This window comes from Lithobates pipiens, unplaced genomic scaffold (assembly GCF_037356315.1).
Source record: "Lithobates pipiens isolate NorthernLeopardFrog02 unplaced genomic scaffold, aLitPip1_a1.2 Scaffold_10, whole genome shotgun sequence".
Lineage (NCBI taxonomy): Eukaryota > Metazoa > Chordata > Amphibia > Anura > Ranidae > Lithobates > Lithobates pipiens.
The window spans coordinates 2,170,280-2,195,907 of NW_027507686.1; the positions used below are offsets into that span (position 1 = coordinate 2,170,280).

Sequence of the window (25,628 nt, forward strand, 5' to 3'; positions counted from 1 at the left end):
TATTTAATTGACTTCTGTTGAGGGGACATTTTGGAATACAATGTCCTGGTGAGGGGGGAATTAATTCATCCACCTTGTTTATGTGCTAGCTCAGTGTTCTCCAAACTGCCGCCCTTTACTTGCCTTTTTCCATCCCTTGGGATACTATTTCTCCCACTGACACCAATGATGGAGCATATATTCTTCCACTGACACCAATGATGGGGCACTATCCCTCCCACTGATACCAATGATGGGGAAATATTCTTCCTACTGACACCAATCATGGGGCACCACTATTCCTCCCACTAACACTAAAGATGGGGCACTATTTCTCAGCTTCCTGGCTCGTCTTTGCTGATGCTTGGTTGCAATCACCTCAATGCTCATTTGATGGTCTGGAGGTCTAATGATGGTTTAATGACACAGGAAGCTGCATTGATAAGATAGGTTATGCAGTGGGGTAGGGGGGTGTCAATGACAAGACCACCTGAACAGAATTACAAATCCTTTGGAAAGAAAACAGGGTTCACATTTCATATGTGTATTTAGTTGTCAGATTAGAGTTCAGCTGTACAATTCTATATTTCTGTATTCTGTGACCAGTCAGCACAGGATTAAAGAATAAATCTAGATGATTGCTTTTTTGTTCTTTTTCCTCCTTTCCCGTGAGTTCTCCTTTAGAATTTCCCTTTCCAATTCATTTAAACTTTCCATAAAAAAAAAAAAAAAATGAATGTTAAGACAAATCTTCAATATTTTTACATCTGATTTACATCCAGCCCAGAACAAATGTTTGCCGCTGCGTCCGTCGCGGCGATAAGCAGCAGATGCCCTTTATGTTTTCTGGATAGCATCTGACAACATCATTGTTTGGTACATTGGCAGCCTGTTCCCCCACCGCCGCTAATATTCTCATTACACTTTGTGTTTGTTATAATTCCAGGCTTGTTTTGCATAGAGATTTAAAGACAAAAAACATCTTTCTGAAAAACGGAACGCTTAAAATCGGTGAGTTGGTTGTTTATACTGCCGTTGTATACTGCAACTTAGTGTATGGAAAACCTAAATGTTTTGTTTGTTTTCTATTATTGGATACAGTAGGGGATGGATAAGACATTTGACAGATATGTGTGTGTGTGTGTGCCATTGGGGGGATTTCTCTTCTCTTCCTTTTCCAAAGAAGTAATAGAAAGTCAGTGGAAATCTCTCCAAAGCCAGAGGAGGTTCCATCTCAGGTCTCTCTCACAGCAGCTTGGGGGGAACTCTTCAGTTTATCCAACCCTTTGTGAGGTTTTAGTGAAAAATGTTTTGTAACTATACAGCAGTTCGTTTTTTGCCACCGTTTTGTTTGCTGTGGGCATAGTCACCAGTCACCGGTGTTCCAACAGAAGTTGGGATGGATGTACCCATTGCCTATCCAATAGAGTTTGAGTTGGATGTATTCACTGACTAATTAACAGAGTTTGAGGTGGGTGTACCCACTGGTTCTCCAACAGACTTTGAGGTAGGTTCACTCACTGCTTACCCAACAGACATTGAGGTGGGTGTACTCACTGGTTCTCCAACAGACTTTGAGGTGGGTTCACTCACTGCTTACCCAACAGACATTGAGGTGGGTGTACTCACTGGTTCTCCAACAGACATTGAGGTAGGTTCACTCACTGGTTCCCCAACAGACTTTGAGGTGGGTTCACTCACTGGTTCTCCAACAGACTTTGAGGTGGGTTCACTCACTGCTTACCCAACAGACATTGAGGTGGGTGTACTCACTGGTTCTCCAACAGACATTGAGGTAGGTTCACTCACTGGTTCTCAAACAGACATTGAGGTGGGTTCACTCACTGGTTCTCCAACAGACATTGAGGTAGGTTCACTCACTGGTTCTCAAACAGACATTGAGGTGGGTTCACTCACTGGTTCTCCAACAGACATTGAGGTGGGTTCACTCACTGGTTCTCCAACAGACATTGAGGTGGGTGTACTCTCTGGTTCTCCAACAGACATTGAGGTGGGTTCACTCACTGGTTCTCCAACAGACATTGAGGTAGGTTCACTCACTGGTTCTCCAACAGACTTTGAGGTGGGTGTACTCTCTGGTTCTCCAACAGACATTGAGGTGGGTTCACTCATCTGGTTCTCCAACAGACATTGAGGTGGGTTCACTCACTGCTTACCCAACAGACATTGAGGTGGGTGTACTCACTGGTTCTCCAACAGACATTGAGGTAGGTTTACTCACTGGTTCTCAAACAGACATTGAGGTGGGTTCACTCACTGGTTCTCCAACAGACATTGAGGTAGGTTCACTCACTGGTTCTCAAACAGACATTGAGGTGGGTTCACTCACTGGTTCTCCAACAGACATTGAGGTGGGTTCACTCACTGGTTCTCCAACAGACATTGAGGTGGGTTCACTCACTGGTTCTCCAACAGACTTTGAGGTAGGTTCACTCACTGGTTCTCCAACAGACTTTGAGGTGGGTTCACTCACTGCTTACCCAACAGACATTGAGGTGGGTGTACTCACTGGTTCTCCAACAGACATTGAGGTAGGTTCACTCACTGGTTCTCAAACAGACATTGAGGTGGGTTCACTCACTGGTTCTCCAACAGACATTGAGGTGGGTTCACTCACTGGTTCTCCAACAGACATTGAGGTGGGTGTACTCTCTGGTTCTCCAACAGACATTGAGGTGGGTTCACTCACTGGTTCTCCAACAGACATTGAGGTGGGTTCACTCACTGCTTACCCAACAGACATTGAGATGGGTGTACTCACTGGTTCTCCAACAGACATTGAGGTGGGTTCACTCACTGGTTCTCAAACAGACATTGAGGTGGGTTCACTCACTGGTTCTCCAACAGACATTGAGGTGGGTGTACTCTCTGGTTCTCCAACAGACATTGAGGTGGGTGTACTCACTGGTTCTCCAACAGACTTTGAGGTGGGTGTACTCTCTGGTTCTCCAACAGACTTTGAGGTGGGTGTACTCACTGGTTCTCCAACAGACTTTGAGGTATTGCAAATATACTCACTAGCTCTCACATAGAGTTTGAAGTGGAAGTCCAGTCTCGAATCACAGCGCCGGAGCAGCGAGACCCACGGAGACCCACCAAGAAGATGGACGCTCGGAACTACAGGGGACAGCGGTGACTTCGCTGGCTCCTGTGTCATGTAAGTGACACATAATGGACTACTATACCATGCAATGCGATGCGATGCGATGCATAGTAGTCCATTATGCTTTACCTTTGCAGGGAATCAAAGAGGAAGTAAACCCATCAGGGTTTACTTCCTCTTTAAGGGGCATTGTTCCCACTGACCCCCAATGGATGGGTTTTATCAGGGGTTCCCTGACACCTGAAATTTATTTTAAGGGTTCCCCTGGGGTAAAAAGGTTGAGAAAGGCTGCTGTAGATATTTATCCTCTGGAATTAAAATCTGCATTCCTAGATAATAATTTGGGAATGGTAGATACTAACGTAGCTAAACTTTGCAATCATCCTCCTATCCGCTGGAATATGTAGAATTAGGTCTCGGCCTGGCCTTGTAAGCCTCTTTGGGATTTGGCGCCCCGGTCTCGGCTCACAGATGTTGAGCTGAATGACGACCCTTTTCCTCCAGGTTTACATTTCAGCTCCATTGTGATTTTTTTTTGGGGTCAGGATTGTGTTCCTTCTCCGAGTATTATTTCCAATATTCCACCTGAAAATTAATTCTTTAAAGCGGGAGTCCGCCGTTTGTTTTTTTTTTTTAAAAGCCAGCAGCTACAAATACTGCAGCTGTTGACTTTTAAAATAATGACACTTACCCGCCCAGCGCGCCCGCGATGTCGGCACCCGAAGCCGATCTCTCGATCGTCTCTCGGGTGCTGCCGCTGCCATCTTGGGTGTGGGAATCAGGAAGTGGAGCCTTGCGGCTTCATTTCCCGGTTCCCTACTGCGCATGCGCGAGTTGCGCTGCGCAATAAGGATGGTCCCCGCTGTCTCTGGGATCCGTGTGTTTCCCAGCAGGCAGTGGGGGACCTTCGGAAAGGGGCGTAGATTCTGCGGAAAGGGGCGTAGGTTCTGCAGAATCTACGCCGGAAGTGGGTGCAGATACCTGTACTGTACAGGTACCTGCACCCCCCTCCCCCCTGAAAGGGGCCAATTGTGGCACCGGAGGGGGGGAGGGTTCCAATGAGCGGAAGCTCCACTTTAGGGTGGACCTCTGATTTAAGAAAAGAACGTTCGATATAACATTGATGATGAAAACAAGAAATAAGTTGCAGGTAGAAAAAAATAAAATAAAAAGGCCAAACCTTTTCCCAGCCTTGTGATGTATAAAGCAATTCGATGCGTATTCTGACCTTTGTCTGCTACCTGCAAACCTCGTTTGAGTTGTTTTAAAGGATGCATTATGTATAATTAAAGTGTCCAATAAAGCCTTTCCTCTGAGGCCTACTGTCCTCTCCACAACACACAATTACACAATGTATCATTTTGTTTTTACATTTACAATTTTACTAGGAACTCCGCTGGAAAATTATAACAATATATCAAGTTCCCACGCAAATTTTCCTTATGTGCCATGTTGGTTTGTAGCTTTCTCAGGGTCGGTTCACACAAGAGCGCAGTGCGGGTAAGGTTCCGCCACCTTGTGATCTGCATGTGGGAGACAATGTATTGGTAGTGGGCCCCTCCCAAACGCAGAGCGCAAATGGAGTTCGTTTGTGGGCACCAAATCGCATGGTACCATAGCGCATTTTTAAAAGTAGTGCAAGCAAGGTCAGGTGCGTTTTGCAGAATTAAAACGATTGTACTTTTTTTGAGCGACGGGCATTTTGCTTTAGGCGACAGAACGCTCAAATGTGAACAGGGGTCATTGAAATGAATGGGATTTGTCTTGTTGGGTGTTTTTTAGAGCTGAGGTTTAGAGCAGAAAAACGCATAGATGTGAACGGAGCCTAAGGCTCGGTTCACACAGGGGGCGACACGACTTGCCGCGCCGCGACCTGCCGCCACCTCAGTGGCGACTTGCAAACGACTTCTGTATAGAAGTCAATGCAAGTCGCCCGAGGTCGCCCAAAAGTAATACAGGAACCTTTTTTCTAAGTCGGAGCGACTCGAGTCGCTCCTCCTAGAACGGTTCCGTAGTACAGAACGGGGGCGACTTGTCAGGTCGCGGCGCGGCAAGTCGTGTCGCCCCCTGTGTGAACCGAGCCTAAGGGATTTCTTGATTCAACAGGTCTGGCAGTAATCAGGCCTGGGTGTGTCAAGTGAAATTTAACTCGGCTTTCCAAAAAATGTGGTTTATCACAGTTCATGTATGATTTAGCAAGGGGGGGGGGAGGGCAATTACTTTTTCACATAGAGCCAGGCAGGTTTGGGGAGCTTTTTCGCTTAATAAATTAAATTATCATTTAAAAATTGCATTTTCTTTTTCCTATGGTTATCTTTGTATAGTATTTAAATTTGTTTGATGATCTGAATCATTTAAGTGTGATAAATATGCAAATAAATAAATAAATCAGGGGGCAAATACTTTTTCACAGCACTGTATATGTCCAGATAAAGTAATATGACTATAAATGGTTTTATAGTATTATATGATGTTTAGGAATGTGGACATATAGCACACACTTTCAACTGCTTAGAACTATATACAATATATACAAAATAGGGAACACAGACAAGCAGGGGAGAACTGGAGATGCAGGAAGCAGGTGGGAAAGGGAAACAAAAGAGGGAGCAGGTACAAGGCAGCAGGGTAAAGGGCAGGAACAAGAGCAGGATCTAAGGCAAAACATCTCACAGCAGCAAAACACTGGTGCACTCCAGTAGTAGGGGAGGACCTAAATACCCTCCCAGCAGCCAGCATCCAGTGGAAATTGATCACTTTGGGTTTGCTGACTGCAGGAGGGGAGGGGGGTGCAGTTACCTGGATAATCCAGGTAACTGCACCCACTTCCGGGCTAGCTCTCTGCGGAAAGGGGCGTACGTTACGCCCCTTTCCGCAAGCGCCCGCCCCCTTCAGCAAGTGCCCCGCTGCCTGCTGGGAAACACACAGCTCCCAGAGGCAGCGGGGACCGTCCGGATTGCGCCGCGCGGCTCGCGCATGCGCAGTAGGGAACCGGGAAATGAAGCCAAAAGGCTCCATTTCCTGATTCCCATACCCAAGATGGCGGCGGCACGAGCGAGCGATCGGCTTCGGGTGCCGACATCACGGGCACGCTGGACAGGTAAGTGTCACTATTTAAAAGTCAGCAGCTGCAGTATTTGTAGCTGCTGGCTTTTAAAAAAAAAAAAAAAACGCGGAGTCCCGGTGGACTCCCGCTTTAAGGAGAGGAGGACAGAGAGAGAAACCAAATCAATACAAATCAAGTAATCAATTGTACTGGCTCTTAAAGTGGGGTGCAATTCAAAAAGTGCAACTCATATATTTCACACTGTACATGGACACCCTATACTGTACATGGACACCCTATACTGTACATGGACAGACTATACTGTACATGGACATCCTATACTGTACATGGACATCCTATACTGTACATAGACAGACTATACTGTACATGGACATCCTATACTGTACATGGACATCCTATACTGTACATAGACAGACTATACTGTATATGGACAGACTATACTGTACATAGACAGACTATACTGTACATGGACATCCTATACTGTACAGGAACAGACTATACTGCACATGGACAGACTATACTGTACATGGACATACTATACTGCACATGGACATCCTATACTGTACAGGAACAGACTATACTGCACATGGACAGACTATACTGTACATGGACATACTATACTGCACATGGACATCCTAAACTGCACATGGACAGACTATACTGTACATGGACATACTATACTGTACATGGACATCCTATACTGTACATGGACATCCTATACTGTACAGGAACAGACTATACTGCACATGGACATCCTATACTGTACAGGAACAGACTATACTGCACATGGACATCCTATACTGTACATGGACAGACTATACTGTACATGGACATACTATACTGCACATGGACATACTATACTGCACATGGACATCCTATACTGTACAGGAACAGACTATACTGCACATGGACAGACTATACTGTACATGGACATACTATACTGCACATGGACATCCTATACTGCACATGGACAGACTATACTGTACATGGACATACTATACTGCACATGGACATCCTATACTGTACAGGAACAGACTATACTGCACATGGACAGACTATACTGCACATGGACATCCTATACTGTACATGGACAGACTATACTGTACATGGACATCCTATACTGCACATAGACAGACTATACTGTACATGGACATCCTATACTGCACATGGACATCCTATACTGTACAGGAACAGACTATACTGCACATGGACAGACTATACTGCACATGGACATCCTATACTGTACAGGGACAGACTATACTGCACATAGACAGACTATACTGTACATGGACATCCTATACTGCACATAGACATACTATACTGTACATGGACAGACTATACTGTACATGGACATCCTATACTGCACATAGACATACTATACTGTACATGGACAGACTATACTGCACATGGACATCCTATACTGTACAGGGACATCCTATACTGTACATGGACAGACTATACTGCACATGGGCAGACTATACTGTACATGAACAGACTATACTGTACATGGACATCCTATACTGTACATGGACATCCTATACTGTACATGGACAGACTATACTGTACATGGACATCCTATACTGCACATAGACATACTATACTGCACATGGACATCCTATACTGCACATAGACATACTATACTGTACATGGACAGACTATACTGCACATGGACAGACTATACTGCACATGGACATACTATACTGCACATGGACAGACTATACTGTACATGGACATCCTATACTGTACATGGACAGACTATACTGTACATGGACAGACTATACTGCACATGGACAGACTATACTGTACATGGACACCCTATACTGTACATGGACAGACTATACTGCACATGGACAGACTATACTGCACATGGACAGACTATACTGTACATGGACACCCTATACTGTACATGGACAGACTATACTGCACATGGACAGACTATACTGCACATGGACATACTATACTGCACATGGACAGACTATACTGTACATGGACATCCTATACTGTACATGGACAGACTATACTGTACATGGACAGACTATACTGCACATGGACAGACTATACTGTACATGGACAGACTATACTGCACATGGACAGACTATACTGTACATGGACACCCTATACTGTACATGGACAGACTATACTGCACATGGACAGACTATACTGTACATGGACATCCTATACTGAACATGGACATCCTATACTGTACATGGACATCCTATACTTTACATGGACAGACTATACTGCACATGGACAGACTATACTGTACATGGACATCCTATACTGTACATGGACATCCTATACTGTACATGGACAGACTATACTGTACATGGACATCCTATACTGTACATGGACAGACTATACTGTACATGGACATCCTATACTGTACATGGACAGACTATACTGTACATGGACATCCTATACTGTACATGGACAGACTATACTGTACATAGACAGACTTCTCTCTAAGCTGACATTTCTGTATGAAAAATCCTTTTTTTTATTGGTCTTATGTAATATACACATTTTCTGAGATACTGAATTTTGGGCTGTCACTAATCCATATCCTCAAAATGAAAAGAAAGAAATGCTTGGAATCTGTCACTCTCTGTGTAATGATACTATATATAAAATATAGGAATTTCACTTTTTGAATTGAATTCCTGAAATAAATGAACTTTTTGATGATCTTCTGGTTTTATGAGACCCCCTGTGTTGTGTGAATGGGACAGAACAGAACTCATAAAACGTTTCCAATGTTCCGGCTCCACAAACTTTATTTTTTTCTCTTAGCTCTGCCAATTGAAGGTTTAATAAAAAATTGAAACAAGATAAAAAAAAAAAAAAATAAAAAACTGGATAAAAAAACGGAATAAAAAAAATGTCAAAGGTTGTGTGAAATTCTCTAAAGAAACAGCTTAATAAAACGAATAAAACGAAGGAACTTTCTTAAGAAAATGAGGTAAAATGGATGTGTGTGGCCGGGATTGGACGGATCTAATCTAAAGAGAAAGTATAAATCTGCTCCATGCAAATATACCGTTACCGGTGTATGAGAAGATCTCTGGGAATAATCCGGTCCGGCAATCCATCGATATTCTCTTTGCTGGTAGAAGAAGCGATGGGGTTGTGAGTGCAGCCAGTGTTTGATCCGGAATTAATTATAAATCTGTAACGGTGAAGGAAAGCTTGTTAGAGAATTCTAAACGTCTAATGAGAAAGCTGATCTGCTTTCTTGTTTTTACTGACTGGTTACCAAATCAAAAATAACACTCATTACCTAGAAATGGTGAATTCTCGTGAATTAACCCCTTCCTGCCCGCACTATAGCCAAAAGACAGCTGCAGCGCGGCTCTCATCAGTGCAGCTTCATTAGTGCCCATCAGTTCTGCCTCATCAGGGACCATCAGTATAGCTTCATCAGTGTCGCCTCATCAGTGCCCATCAGTATCGCCTCATTAGAGCCCACCAGTGTCGCATCATCAGTGCCCATCAGTGCAGCCTCATCAGTGCCCATCAGTATAGCTTCATCAGTGTCGCTTCATCAGTTCCCATCAGTGTCGCCTCATCAGTGCCCATCAGTGTCGCCTCATCAGTGCCCATCAGTGTCGCCTCATCAGTGCTCATCAGTGCAGCCTCATCAGGGCCCATCAGTGCAGCCTTATCAGGGCCCATCAGTGCAGCTCCATCAGTGCCCATCGGTGCAGCCCCATCATTTCCCTCAGTGCAGCTTCATCATTTCAGCCTCTTCAGGGCCCATTAGTGAAAAAAAAATATTTACAAAATTTTATAGCAAAAACTAAGGAAACATTTTTCCTTCCAACATTTTTTGTCTGTTTTCAATTATTTAGCAAAACAAAAAAAAAACTAAAAAAACCCCCAGGGGTCATTAAATACCACCAAAAGAAAGCTTTATTTGTATGAAAAGAATTATAAAAATATCATATGTGTACAGTGTTACATGACCGCGTAATTGTCATTCAAAGTGCGACAGCGCTGAAGGCTGAAAATTGGGCATGGGCAGGAAGGGGGTGAAAGTGCCCAGTGTTGGGGGGGGGGGGGGGGTTAGAGAGGAACCTTTGCCATGTTGTTTTGGATATCATAGGAGAGGCTTAAAGGGATTGTGAAGGAAAAGCTCTTTCATCGTTTTTGATAAAGTGGGGGTGGGGTTTGACCCTTTGCCAGATTTGTATTGCTGTTTTATGTCCCACCTGGGGAGATTGATAAATCCTCCTTCTAAATGCTCTCTGCCTGGCTGTCATACTGATCCTGAGGTTTCAGAGGCAGTACAAGGATGCAGGTTGGGAGTTCACTGACGTCCTCTAACCATCATCATGACATTGTGCTGGAGAACCCCGGGGGGAGATCTAATTGTCTTCTTGTTATTGGTGGATTAGGTGACTTTGGAGTGTCTCGCGTGCTCGTGCCATCGGACCTGGCGACTACCATCACAGGAACCGCGTCCTACATGAGCCCCGAAATCTTCACCCGGAACGGCTACAACTCCAAGTCCGATATCTGGTGAGTCTTTTCTGACAATTCTTATTATCATAAAGACTTGGAAAAGTGAAGATTTGCTGTCATTGGGACCCTTCAGAAAAGTTTTGCCTGGACAGGAACCTGAAAGATCTGCCCTTTGTCTTCGGAGTGAGAAAAGGCCGCGTGCTTCCTGGGATGTGTGCCTAGGCTCGCCTGTGCCCGAGCCTCATCGCTGTGTATCTGCAGTGTGAGATCAAGGCACCGATCAAGTGTTAAAACCTTTTTTTTACCTTAAAGCGGTAGTAAACCCGCAATTTTTTTTTTTTTTTTAAACCTGCAAAGCAAAATGCATAATGAGCTAGTATGCACCGCATACTAGCTCATTATGAAATACTTACCTTAGAACGAGGCCCCGACATCTGGCCCGATCCACGCCGAGGGAGCTGACATGCGGGTATCGCGGCTCCGGCGCTGTGAGTGGCCGGAGCCGCGATATCGTCACTCCCGCGCATGCGCGCGGGAGATTTCAGTCCGGCCGCACGAGCGCTGCCGGATTTTCACGGAGAGAACCCCCTTGTGCGCATGCGCCGCTGCAGTCAGCGGCGCATACCGAGGGGAATATCTCCTAAACCGTACAGGTTTAGGAGATATTATTTTTACCTACAGGTAAGCCTTATTATAGGCTTTCCTGTAGGTAAAAGTTAAAAAATTGACCATACTGCCACTTTAAGGCAGAGAATTGGGAAAAAAGGTTTTAACTTTAGAATCACTTTAACCTCTCAGTGACAGCGCTACAGCCCAATGACAGTACAGCGCAGTCACCCGGCTCTGGGAGGGCGTCTATTGACATCCTTCTAGATCCGCGTGCATCCGGCATGCTCTGTGATTACTGAATCCTTTGGACACGATTGTTCACAGAACGAGGTAAAAGGCCAATCATAGTGGCCCTTTACCACATGATCAGCTGTGTCCAATCACAGCTGATCACAGTGTATACAGAGTTGCTGGTTATCGGCAGTCATTTCCTCACACGCTGTCACAGTGCGAGGAGAGCCGATAACCAACAGGCGTGACAAGGGACATCTACACTTATCAGTGCAGCCCAAACAGTGCCCATGAGTAATGCCTATCAGAGCCACCTATCAGTGCTCACCAGTGCTGCCTCATCAGTGCCACCCATCAGTGCCCATTAGTGCCGACCCATCAGTGCATCCTCATCAGTGCCCATCAGCGCTGCCTCAGGGCATATCAGTACACCCTCATCAGTGCCCATCAGTGCCCATCAATGCTGTCTCATCAGTGCCACCTATCAGTACCCATTAGTGCTGCCTCATCAGTGCAGGCTCATCATTGCCCATCAGTGCAGCCTTATCAGTGCCCATCAATTCTGCCTCATCAGTGCCCATCAATTCTGCCTCATCAGTGCTCATCAGTACATCTTCATCAGTACAGCCTCATCCGTGCAGCCTCATCAGTGCAGACTCATCAGTGCCTATCAGTTCATCCTCATCAGTACAGCCTCATCAGTGCAGCCTCATTAGTGCCCATCAGTACAGCCTCATCAGTGCCCATCAGTACATCCTCATCAGTACAGCCTCATCAGTACCCATCAGTACATCCTCATCAGTGCAGCCTCATCAATGCCCATTAGTTCATCCTCATCAGTAAAGCCTCATCAGTGCAGCCTCATTAGTGCCCATCAGTACATCCTCATCAGTGCAGCCTCATCAGTGCCCATTAGTTCATCCTCATCAGTAAAGCCTCATCAGTGCAGCCTCATTAGTGCCCATCAGTACATCCTCATCAGTGCCCATCAGTACATCCTCATCAGTACAGCCTCAGCAGAGCAGCTTCATCAATGCCCATCAATGCTACCTCATCAGTGCCCATCAGTGCTGGAGAAAAATTGATTATTTGCTAAAGTTTATAAAAGAAAGTAAGAAAAAAAAAATGTTCCCGCAATTTTTTGGTCCCTTTTTTATTTTAGCAAAAATTACCCCCCCCGGTGGTGATTTAATACTATCAAAAGAATGCTCTATTTGTATGATAAAAATGTCATGTGTACAGTGCTGCATGACCGCGCAATTGTCACTCCAAAGACATGCTGGTAGATTAATTATATGTAAAAATATGTATGTTGTATGTGTTTGTAAGTGTGTTGGAACCCCATGGAGGGCAAAGGACCGCACCATACCGCAGATGGACACCAGCGGCAAAAAAAATCACCCTGACGCGATTCAGTTCGCATTGGTAGCGCTATACAAGTCATTCATTCAAAGTGTGAGAGCGCTGAAAGCTGAAAATTGGCCTGGGCAGGAAGGGGGGGGGGTGAAAGTGTCCGGCAGGCAAGTGGTTAAAGAAAAAGTGCATTTTCAGACAACTTTTTACCCTTATCCAAACCAAAGCCCCCCACCTAACCTAAAGTACCCCCACCCTTCCCATATGCACACTTACTTCACCCCACAATGTGGAGTAAGTCCCTATAGACTTCTGTAGAACCTTCTCCCAAGGCAAGTCTATGAGGAGCGAGCCTGCAGCTGATGGGAAGGAGGCCGAAGGATAAAACCAGCCGAGGCTGCGAGATTCAGGCCAGCATGCTGCCTGGGTAGAGGGAAGCCGGGTTACCTTAGGTCGGGGGATGGGGGGGGGGTAGGCTAAAGGGGTAAGTACAGTTTTTTTAGAAGTATCTTCCCAGTGTAAATATCTTCCTGGGAAGATTGCGCAGATTTGCAGCTCCCGGCGGCTCTCCGCATCCAACTGTACAAATAAAAGCTAACTAAGCTGTAAAGTTTCCGGTACATTAAAGCTGCCCATGCGGCCCGCGTGATGCATCCTCTCTGAGTTATGTTGCCCCAGTTGTCCAATAATTACTCCTCGTTTATTAGATCTTCCTGTTATCTGAATTCATTACATGTCCAGCTTGGCGATGTTTGAAATAAAGGCCGTCTTCTGCCCTTTCATCCTCCTATGGGTTAAATCTCCCCTCCATTTGTGAGATAAATGGCCTTTCCGAGAGTCAACAGGAGAATAAAGATGTCACATCAAGAAGCCGCGTCTTCAAGACATCCTGACACCATTCCATCCCCCTTTATCTACACTTAACAAGCTGTGTCTTGATGTAGCATAAGCTAAATGGCCTGGATGGCAATGAAAGGCGCCCATCCAGCCACTGTAATGTATTGCTATACTTCATCCCATCAATGGCTTCGGCTAATAATAAGCCATAGGTTGGTGGCTGTGACTCGGCTCAGCGTGGGCTCCTTGTTAGTGTTCCTTCTGTCAGATCAGAATACTTTACTGAGCCCAGCAGTCAATCTGGAAATGAACAGAGACGCGGTTTTCATGTGGTGTGATCAGGAGGGTGTCTGTAGGAAGAACTGCGTCTTACTATAGAAAATACCCAGTACGCCTCATCATAGGCCTTATTACCCTAACAGCATCATCATGCCCGTGTCACCCAATGCTCTCATATGGAGCACAGGTAGACCATTAACGCAAAGTGTGAAGGCAAAGGACATACCCCCTGCCACATACCCCGGTTACGTGGGTCATAAAGAATTAATAAGACAAAAAATGATTGGAAAGTCTCTGTACTGTAGTCAGGAGTGGTGACAAGGGCAGGATGAGGTATGCCAGCCCTGGGGACGGCACTACCAACCTCTGCTAGAATAATGAGATCTGGTCTGCCATACTGTGTCCCAAGTAAAGCGTTGAAGGTCTACTGGACACGTCTCCTCTACTGGAAACATCTTCTCTACTGGACACATCTCCTCTACTGGACACATCTCCTCTACTGGACACATCTCCTCTACTGGACACATCTCCTCTACTGGACACATCTCCTCTACTGGACACATCTCCTCTACTGGAAACATCTTCTCTACTGGACACATCTTCTCTACTGGAAACATCTTCTCTACTGGACACATCTCCTCTACTGGAAACATCTTCTCTACTGGACACATCTCCTCTACTGGAAACATCTTCTCTACTGGACACATCTCCTCTACTGGACACATCTTCTCTACTGGACACATCTTCTCTACTGGACACATCTCCTCTACTGGACACATCTCCTCTACTGGACACATCTTCTCTACTGGACACATCTCCTCTACTGGAAACATCTCCTCTACTGGACACATCTTCTCTACTGGACACATCTTCTCTACTGGACACATCTCCTCTACTGGAAACATCTTCTCTACTGGACACATCTCCTCTACTGGACACGTCTCCTCTACTGGACACGTCTTCTCTACTGGACACATCTTCTCTACTGGACACATCTCCTCTACTGGACACATCTCCTCTACTGGACACGTCTTCTCTACTGGACACGTCTCCTCTACTGGACACATCTCCTCTACTGGACACATCTCCTCTACTGGACACATCTCCTCTACTGGACACATCTTCTCTACTGGACACATCTTCTCTACTGGACACATCTCCTCTACTGGACACATCTCCTCTACTGGAAACATCTCCTCTACTGGACACATCTTCTCTACTGGAAACATCTCCTCTACTGGACACATCTTCTCTACTGGACACATCTCCTCTACTGGACACATCTCCTCTACTGGACACATCTCCTCTACTGGACACATCTTCTCTACTGGACACATCTTCTCTACTGGACACATCTCCTCTACTGGACACATCTTCTCTACTGGACACATCTCCTCTACTGGACACATCTTCTCTACTGGACTCATCTTCTCTACTGGACACATCTCCTCTACTGGACTCATCTTCTCTACTGGACACATCTCCTCTACTGGACTCATCTTCTCTACTGGACACATCTCCTCTACTGGACACATCTCCTCTACTGGACACATCTCCTCTACTGGACACATCTCCTCTACTGGACTCATCTTCTCTACTGGACACATCTTCTCTACTGGACACATCTCCTCTACTGGACACATCTCCTCTACTGGACTCATCTCCTCTACTGGACACATCTTCTCTACTGGACACATCTCCTCTACTGGACACATCTTCTCTACTGGAAACATCTCCTCTACTGGACACATCTTCTCTACTGGACACATCTCCTCTACTGGACCCATCTCCTCTACTGGACACATCTTCTCTACTGGACACATCTTCTCTACTGGACACATCTCCTCTACTGGACACATCTCCTCTACTGGAAACATCTCCTCTACTGGACACATCTTCTCTACTGGAAACATCTCCTCTACTGGACACATCTTCTCTACTGGACACATCTCCTCTACTGGACACATCTCCTCTACTGGACACATCTTCTCTACTGGACACATCTCCTCTACTGGACTCATCTCCTCTACTGGACACATCTTCTCTACTGGACACATCTCCTCTACTGGACACATCTCCTCTACTGGACACATCTCCTCTACTGGACACATCTCCTCTACTGGACTCATCTTCTCTACTGGACACATCTCCTCTACTGGACACATCTCCTCTACTGGACTCATCTCCTCTACTGGACACATCTTCTCTACTGGACACATCTCCTCTACTGGACACATCTTCTCTACTGGAAACATCTCCTCTACTGGACACATCTTCTCTACTGGACACATCTCCTCTACTGGACACATCTTCTCTACTGGACACATCTCCTCTACTGGACACATCTTCTCTACTGGAAACATCTCCTCTACTGGACACATCTTCTCTACTGGACACATCTCCTCTACTGGACACATCTCCTCTACTGGACACATCTTCTCTACTGGACACATCTTCTCTACTGGACACATCTCCTCTACTGGACACATCTCCTCTACTGGAAACATCTCCTCTACTGGACACATCTTCTCTACTGGAAACATCTCCTCTACTGGACACATCTTCTCTACTGGAAACATCTTCTCTACTGGAAACATCTCCTCTACTGGACACATCTTCTCTACTGGACACATCTTCTCTACTGGACACATCTCCTCTACTGGACACATCTTCTCTACTGGACACATCTCCTCTACTGGACACATCTCCTCTACTGGACTCATCTTCTCTACTGGACACATCTCCTCTACTGGACTCATCTCCTCTACTGGACACATCTCCTCTACTGGACTCATCTTCTCTACTGGACACATCTTCTCTACTGGACACATCTCCTCTACTGGACACATCTCCTCTACTGGACTCATCTTCTCTACTGGACACATCTTCTCTACTGGACACATCTCCTCTACTGGACACATCTCCTCTGCTGGACACATCTCCTCTACTGGACACATCTCCTCTACTGGACACATCTCCTCTACTGGACACATCTCCTCTACTGGACTCATCTCCTCTACTGGACACATCTCCTCTACTGGACACATCTCCTCTACTGGACACATCTTCTCTACTGGACACATCTCCTCTACTGGAAACATCTCCTCTACTGGACACATCTCCTCTACTGGACACATCTCCTCTACTGGACACATCTTCTCTACTGGACACATCTCCTCTACTGGACACATCTTCTCTACTGGAAACATCTTCTCTACTGGAAACATCTTCTCTACTGGACACATCTCCTCTACTGGACACATCTCCTCTACTGGACACATCTCCTCTACTGGACACATCTTCTCTACTGGACACATCTCCTCTACTGGAAACATCTCCTCTACTGGACACATCTCCTCTACTGGACACATCTCCTCTACTGGACACATCTCTTCTACTGGACACATCTTCTCTACTGGACACATCTTCTCTACTGGACACATCTCCTCTACTGGACACATCTTCTCTACTGGACACATCTCCTCTACTGGACACATCTTCTCTACTGGACACATCTCCTCTACTGGAAACATCTCCTCTACTGGACACATCTCCTCTACTGGACACATCTCCTCTACTGGAAACATCTTCTCTACTGGACACATCTCCTCTACTGGACACATCTCCTCTACTGGACACATCTCCTCTACTGGACACATCTCCTCTACTGGAAACATCTCCTCTACTGGACACATCTTCTCTACTGGACACATCTTCTCTACTGGACACATCTTCTCTACTGGACACATCTTCTCTACTGGACACATCTTCTCTACTGGACACATCTTCTCTACTGGACACATCTCCTCTACTGGACACATCTTCTCTACTGGACACATCTCCTCTACTGGAAACATCTTCTCTACTGGACACATCTCCTCTACTGGACACATCTCCTCTACTGGACACATCTCCTCTACTGGACACATCTTCTCTACTGGACATATCTTCTCCTTAGTTTGGACCTTTTCTGATCTAGGACCTGGCTCAGCTGGGGGTGAAACGTTGTGGCATCGTAATGTGTGTGTGGTGTTGAACTGTACACTTTATTTGCTCTCTCTGGCAGCGGGGACTCACACGAATGCGGTGAAAAAGGCACATGGCCCAGTAGTGGTACCCGGTCGCAAAAACGTTATGTCAACGCTCTTTTGTCCCTACCTTCATAACTGTGGATTCCATTCTGTGCTAGTGTAGTGCTACCTCCAAAGGGGCAACTGATTTTAACCGGTTCTTCCCCAGTAAGTGCAGAAAATGAAAAGAAAAAAAATGCTGCGCTCCTAACAACAAAAATGAAAACTACACGAGCAGCGGCTACTAACGTGTGATACACATCAAGAATACAAAGTAAAGGAAAAATGTAGCTGTGCCAACAATGATTATCCCCCTTAATACTCAATTAATGTGTGAATCTCCCTAATGATTAAACATTAGTAAAAGGTGATAAAAAATTAATTGTTGTATTAATTAATAAAAATGAATTATAATAAGTTAAAATTAATCAATAAATTAATAAATGACAATAATTCATATAAATGTACATAACAATAAATACAAATAAATTATATGTACATATAAAAGTGAAAATAAAAATAGATCGTGATGAAAATGGCCCAAAACCCAAAGTGGATAAACTCAAATTATAGTCCAATCAATATTTGAAGCAAAACGTGCAATCTTCCGTCACCGAAAAGTGCAAAACACCACTAAGAATGCACGCTTACCAGTGGGCAAGCGTTTATAGCTCACACAAAGTACACAGCAGGGTCTTCATGGTGGGTCTCAAATTGCCATTCAAGATCAGACTGGAATCGCACCCGGAAAGGCTTTCACATGTGAAGCAATGATCTCTCAAAAAAAATATAAGCAGAGGGACTTCCCATAGTGTAAATCTGGTATACAGCTTTATTAAAAAGTAAAGGTAGATATACTCACAAACATAAACATTAAAAGACAGTGTATATGCCTGCTGGCAAGCGAGCGCCCGTTCGCTCAGATCCTACGTGACTGCGTCAGCACGTCCTAGCCACCCGACGAGCGTTTCGTCACACAACGTCGTCTGGGGTATGGGCGACACGCTGACGCATCACGTATAAATACTATTCATAATGAACCAAGCCTCGCTCTGAGCTGACAAATATGGTGGGCGTTGATATATCACGTCCGCCATGTCAAAAGTGGGCAATAGGAATGGCAAATATTAGACACTTATAGTATAAAATTGCAAGCACACATGGCGGACCTAAAAATGACATATCCGCCATGTTGAAAATGGGCAATAAAAATCGGATATCGATAATGCAAAATTAAAAATACAAACCAAATAATTTAATGTATAATTTTAGTAGGAGGAATGTATACCAATGACGGGACACTATTCCTCCTACTAAAACCAATGATGGGGCACTATTCCTTCCACTAACACTAATGATGGAGCACTATTCCTCCTACTAAAACCAACGATGGGGCACTATTCCTCCCACTAAAACGAATGATGGGGCACTATTCCTCCCACTGATACCAATGATGGGGCACTATTCCTTCCACTGATACCAATGATGGGGCACTATTCCTTCTACTGATACCAATGATGGGGCACTATTCTTCCCACTGATACCAATGATGGGACACTATTCATCCCACTGACACCAATGATGGGGCACTATTTCTCCCACTGACACCAATGATGGGTCAATATTTCTACCACTGACACCAATGATGGGGTATTGTTTACTCTCATTGATGTTGGGGTATTTTCTACTCCCACTGGCCACAGTCTAACTTCTCCTAAAGTCTGAAGGACAGTAAATTGGCCCTTTGTTGGGAAAATTTGGAGACCCCTGACATAGTCCTCTAAGAGCAGCAGCTCCCGTACCTCTGGAACCCCCTTGGTGAGAATGAATCCTGCTCTCCAGTGTCTCAGACTGATTATCCACATTCCAGCTGCCTACTGGAGACTTCCTCTCCAGGGGTTGGCTGCTACCCGATAAATATTCAGACTGGTTGAATCTCCCATCCTAAGTTCTGGAAGCTTCTTTCAGAGGCAGGGGGAAGCAATCAAACTCCCAGCCTGTGAGGCCCTGAATAGGCCAGAACAAGCTCAAATACATGAAAGTAGGCACTACTACTTCCTTGACTAGAGAAGGAGCCTAAGCTAAATTTGCCTAGCACTCTACGCTAGGAGTGTTCTACACTCGTTTCCTATGTTTGAATTTCCGTTTGCCCGAGGTTATAGTTCCTCCCCATCCTCAGGTTCCTAAAGTCTGCTGCACAGCGCATTCCGGCCACATAACCATCGTGCCTCTGTATAGGCGTTAATGAAAACATCTGGTGGTGTGGAAGGGGGTTGAGGAGGGTTTTGGGGCCGGAAATGGCACATTGTTGCCTCTAATGAGCGGACAGTTTTGTGAGGACAGAACTGGCACAATCAGGTCGCGGGATCCCACTTGTCCTTGCCGCCTTCCCTCGTGGTGGCGCCGGGAGCTCCGATCTCTCTCCGGATATTTTCTGCTTCAATAGAACCGTCTGTAGATTTCCAGGAATTAGAAGAAATCATCTGCGGAAATCCCTGCATAGCTGAGGATAAATCTGAGCCTCTTTACCTCTAACATGTCGATGATTATTGTGGGATGCATGCAGGTCACATCAGAGGACAGGGATACTAACTGATCTTTGGACAGGTAGGTGGGAAAACTTAGAATATTTAGGCAACACACACACGGGCTCCACTCCCACTGATTGCACAGACCAGGTCAGGCATAATCACTCAAACCACCCCCAGCACATTGTAGAAGTGTCTTCTGATGGGACTTCCAAAGTCCAACCCTTCCAGGAGGCACGGTGACTTCATCTACACCTCCTGGAAGTGTAGGAGGCCAGGCCAAGGTTAGTATTTTATTTTATTTTTGCACTTTTTTTTATGACTTAAAGCGGAGTTCCACCCAAAAATGGAACTTCAACTTTAAGTGATGGTGACCCCCTGACATGTCACATTTGGCATGTCATTTTTTTTTGGGGGGGGGGGGAGCGGAGACTTTCTTTTTAGAGACATCCACCTCCCACTTCCTCCCGGGGCTCAGCGGCACTGGAAGGAAGATCACCCCCCTCCCTCCCTGCAATCTTCTGGGACACGTCACGGGTCCCAGAAGGATGCCCGGCTATTCACAGCGTGTGCAGTGCATGCCCACCTGTAAAGCCACAGCCGGGCGCCCACAGTTAGAATGCGCCGTGGAGAGGAGGGGGAGAGGAGCGGGGATTTGTACGCCCGCATCGCTGGACCCTGGGACAGGTGAGTGTCTGATTACTGAAAGTCACCATATACACTTTTTGTAGTGGCTGACTTTAAATTTTTTCCTTTTTTTGGTGGAACTCCGCTTTAATCTAGCCAGCGGGGTCTCTATCACTGACCTACCAATGGTTTCAGGCATGCCTGAATTACACAGGAGACCCTATTTATAAAAGGTTCCCCAACAAGATGGCCACCTGAGATTTCCAAAGGTTGCAGTGTCCAATCGGACAGCTTCCTTGACAGACTGCCAATTCCCCTGCAGCTACCACTCCATCCGCAATAGTGGCATAGTGCCACCTACAGGACGGAGGGGAATCCTGCACCTGCCTACAGGGTGATGGAGGCCGAGCAGTCAGAAGAATCACTATGGTTCAAGAAGCTCAACACCATCCTCCTCTTCCACCTGGATTCCCTGCACCCAGCACCTGTATGACTAGTCCCTACACCCAGCACCTCTATTACCAGTCCCTGCACCCAGCACCTCTATTACCAGTCCCTGCACCCAGCACCTCTATTACCAGTCCCTACACCCAGCACCTCTATTACCAGTCCCTACACCCAGCACCTCTATTACCAGTCCCTACACCCAGCACCTCTATTACCAGTCCCTGCACCCAGCACCTGTATGACCAGTCCCTGCACCCAGCACCTCTATTACCAGTCCCTACACCCAGCACCTCTATTACCAGTCCCTACACCCAGCACCTGTATGACCAGTCCCTACATCCAACACCTCTATTACCAGTCCCTACACCCAGCACCTCTATTACCAGTCCCTGCACCCAGCACCTCTATTACCAGTCCCTACACCCAGCACCTCTATTACCAGTCCCTACACCCAGCACCTCTATTACCAGTCCCTGCACCCAGCACCTCTATTACCAGTCCCTACACCCAGCACCTGTATGACCAGTCCCTACATCCAACACCTCTATTACCAGTCCCTACACCCAGCACCTCTATTACCAGTCCCTGCACCCAGCACCTCTATTACCAGTCCCTACACCCAGCACCTCTATTACCAGTCCCTGCACCCAGCACCTGTATGACCAGTCCCTGCACCCAGCACCTCTATTACCAGTCCCTACACCCAGCACCTCTATTACCAGTCCCTACACCCAGCACCTGTATGACCAGTCCCTACATCCAACACCTCTATTACCAGTCCCTACACCCAGCACCTCTATTACCAGTCCCTGCACCCAGCACCTCTATTACCAGTCCCTGCACCCAGCACCTCTATTACCAGTCCCTACACCCAGCACCTCTATTACCAGTCCCTGCACCCAGCACCTCTATTACCAGTCCCTACACCCAGCACCTCTATTACCAGTCCCTACACCCAGCACCTCTATTACCAGTCCCTGCACCCAGCACCTCTATTACCAGTCCCTACACCCAGCACCTGTATGACCAGTCCCTACACCCAGCACCTCTATTACCAGTCCCTGCACCCAGCACCTCTATTACCAGTCCCTACACCCAGCACCTCTATTACCAGTCCCTACACCCAGCACCTCTATTACCAGTCCCTGCACCCAGCACCTCTATTACCAGTCCCTACACCCAGCACCTGTATGACCAGTCCCTACATCCAACACCTCTATTACCAGTCCCTGCACCCAGCACCTCTATTACCAGTCCCTACACCCAGCACCTCTATTACCAGTCCCTGCACCCAGCACCTCTATTACCAGTCCCTACACCCAGCACCTGTATGACCAGTCCCTACATCCAACACCTCTATTACCAGTCCCTACACCCAGCACCTCTATTACCAGTCCCTGCACCCAGCACCTCTATTACCAGTCCCTACACCCAGCACCTCTATTACCAGTCCCTACACCCAGCACCTCTATTACCATTCCCTACACCCAGCACCTCTATTACCAGTCCCTGCACCCAGCACCTCTATTACCAGTCCCTGCACCCAGCACCTCTATTACCAGTCCCTGCACCCAGCACCTCTATTACCAGTCCCTGCACCCAGCACCTCTATTACCAGTCCCTACACCCAGCACCTCTATTACCAGTCCCTACACCCAGCACCTCTATTACCAGTCCCTACACCCAGCACCTGTATGACCAGTCCCTACATCCAACACCTCTATTACCAGTCCCTACACCCAGCACCTCTATTACCAGTCCCTACACCCAGCACCTCTATTACCAGTCCCTACACCCAGCACCTGTATGACCAGTCCCTACATCCAACACCTCTATTACCAGTCCCTACACCCAGCACCTCTATTACCAGTCCCTACACCCAGCACCTCTATTACCAGTCCCTGCACCCAGCACCTCTATTACCAGTCCCTACACCCAGCACCTGTATGACCAGTCCCTACATCCAACACCTCTATTACCAGTCCCTACACCCAGCACCTCTATTACCAGTCCCTGCACCCAGCACCTGTATGACCAGTCCCTACACCCAGCACCTGTATGACCAGTCCCTGCAACCAGCACCTCTATTACCAGTCCCTACACCCAGCACCTGTATGACTAGTCCCTACACCCAGCACCTCTATTACCAGTCCCGGCACCCAGCACCTCTATTACCTGTCCCTGCACCCAGCACCTGTATGACTAGTCCCTACACCCAGCACCTCTATTACCAGTCCCTGCACCCAGCACCTCTATTACCAGTCCCTACACCCAGCACCTGTATTACCAGTCCCTACATCCAACACCTCTATTACCAGTCCCTGCACCCAGCATCTCTATTACCAGTCCCTGCACCCAGCACCTGTATTACCAGTCCCTGCACCCAGCACCTGTATGACCAGTCCCTACACCCAGCACCTGTATGACCAGTCCCTGCACCCAGCACCTCTATTACCAGTCCCTACACCCAGCACCTGTATGACCAGTCCCTACACCCAGCACCTGTATGACCAGTCCCTGCACCCAGCACCTGTATGACCAGTCCCTACATCCAACACCTCTATTACCAGTCCCTGCACCCAGCACCTCTATTACCAGTCCCTGCACCCAGCACCTCTATTACCAGTCCCTACACCCAGCACCTGTATGACCAGTCCCTACATCCAACACCTCTATTACCAGTCCCTGCACCCAGCACCTCTATTACCAGTCCCTGCACCCAGCACCTGTATTACCAGTCCCTGCACCCAGCACCTGTATGACCAGTCCCTACACCCAGCACCTGTATGACCAGTCCCTGAACCCAGCACCTCTATTACCAGTCCCTACACCCAGCACCTGTATGACCAGTCCCTACACCCAGCACCTGTATGACCAGTCCCTGCACCCAGCACCTGTATGACCAGTCCCTGCACCCAGCACCTGTATGACCAGTCCCTTCATCCAGCACCTGTATTACCAGTCCCTGCACCCAGCATCTGTATGCCCGGTCCCTACACCCAGCACCTCTATCACCAGTCCCTGCACCCAGCACCTGTATTACCAGTCCCTGCACCCAGCACCTGTATTACCAGTCCCTGCACCCAGCACCTGAATTACCAGTCCCTGCACCCAGCACCTGAATTACCAGTCCCTGCACCCAGCACCTCTATTACCAGTCCCTACACCCAGCACCTGTATGACCAGTCCCTACACCCAGCACCTCTATTACCAGTCCCTACACCCAGCACCTCTATTACCAGTCCCTGTACCCAACACCTCTATTACCTGTCCCTGCACCCAACACCTCTATTACCAGTCCCTACACCCAACACCTCTATTACCTGTCCCTACACCCAACACCTCTATTACCAGTCCCTTCACCCAACACCTCTATTACCAGTCCCTGCACCCAGCAACTGTATGACCAGTCCCTGCACCCAGCACCTCTATTACCAGTCCCTGCACCCAGCACCTCTATTACCAGTCCCTGCACCCAGCACCTGTATGACCAGTCCCTACACCCAGCACCTCTATTACCAGTCCCTGCACCCAGCACATGTATGACCAGTCCCTACATCCAGCACCTCTATTACCTGTCCCTGCATCCAGCACCTCTATTACCTGTCCCTGCACCCAGCACCTGTATGACCAGTCCCTGCACCCAGCACCTCTATTACCAGTCCCTGCACCCAGCACCTGTATTACCAGTCCCTGCACCCAGCACCTGTATGACCAGTCCCTACACACAGCACCTCTATTACCAGTCCCTGCACCCAGCACCTGTATGACCAGTCCCTACACCCAGCACCTGTATGACCAGTCCCTGAACCCAGCACCTCTATTACCAGTCCCTACACCCAGCACCTGTATGACCAGTCCCTACACCCAGCACCTGTATGACCAGTCCCTGCACCCAGCACCTGTATGACCAGTCCCTGCACCCAGCACCTGTATGACCAGTCCCTTCATCCAGCACCTGTATTACCAGTCCCTGCACCCAGCATCTGTATGCCCGGTCCCTACACCCAGCACCT

At 47.1% G+C, this 25,628-nt stretch overlaps 1 protein-coding gene across 1 annotated transcript in view; it reads left to right on the forward strand.

Moving 5' to 3' along the window:
• The window catches only part of LOC143926997 (serine/threonine-protein kinase Nek11-like), a 351,940-nt gene that overhangs the window by 124,644 nt on the left and 201,668 nt on the right, over nucleotides 1–25,628 (forward strand). The window contains exons 5-6 of the mRNA XM_077451004.1: nucleotides 926–990; nucleotides 10,565–10,688. Of these exons, the coding sequence (XP_077307130.1) occupies nucleotides 926–990; nucleotides 10,565–10,688 (189 nt within the window). The remainder of the gene's footprint in view (nucleotides 1–925; nucleotides 991–10,564; nucleotides 10,689–25,628) is intronic.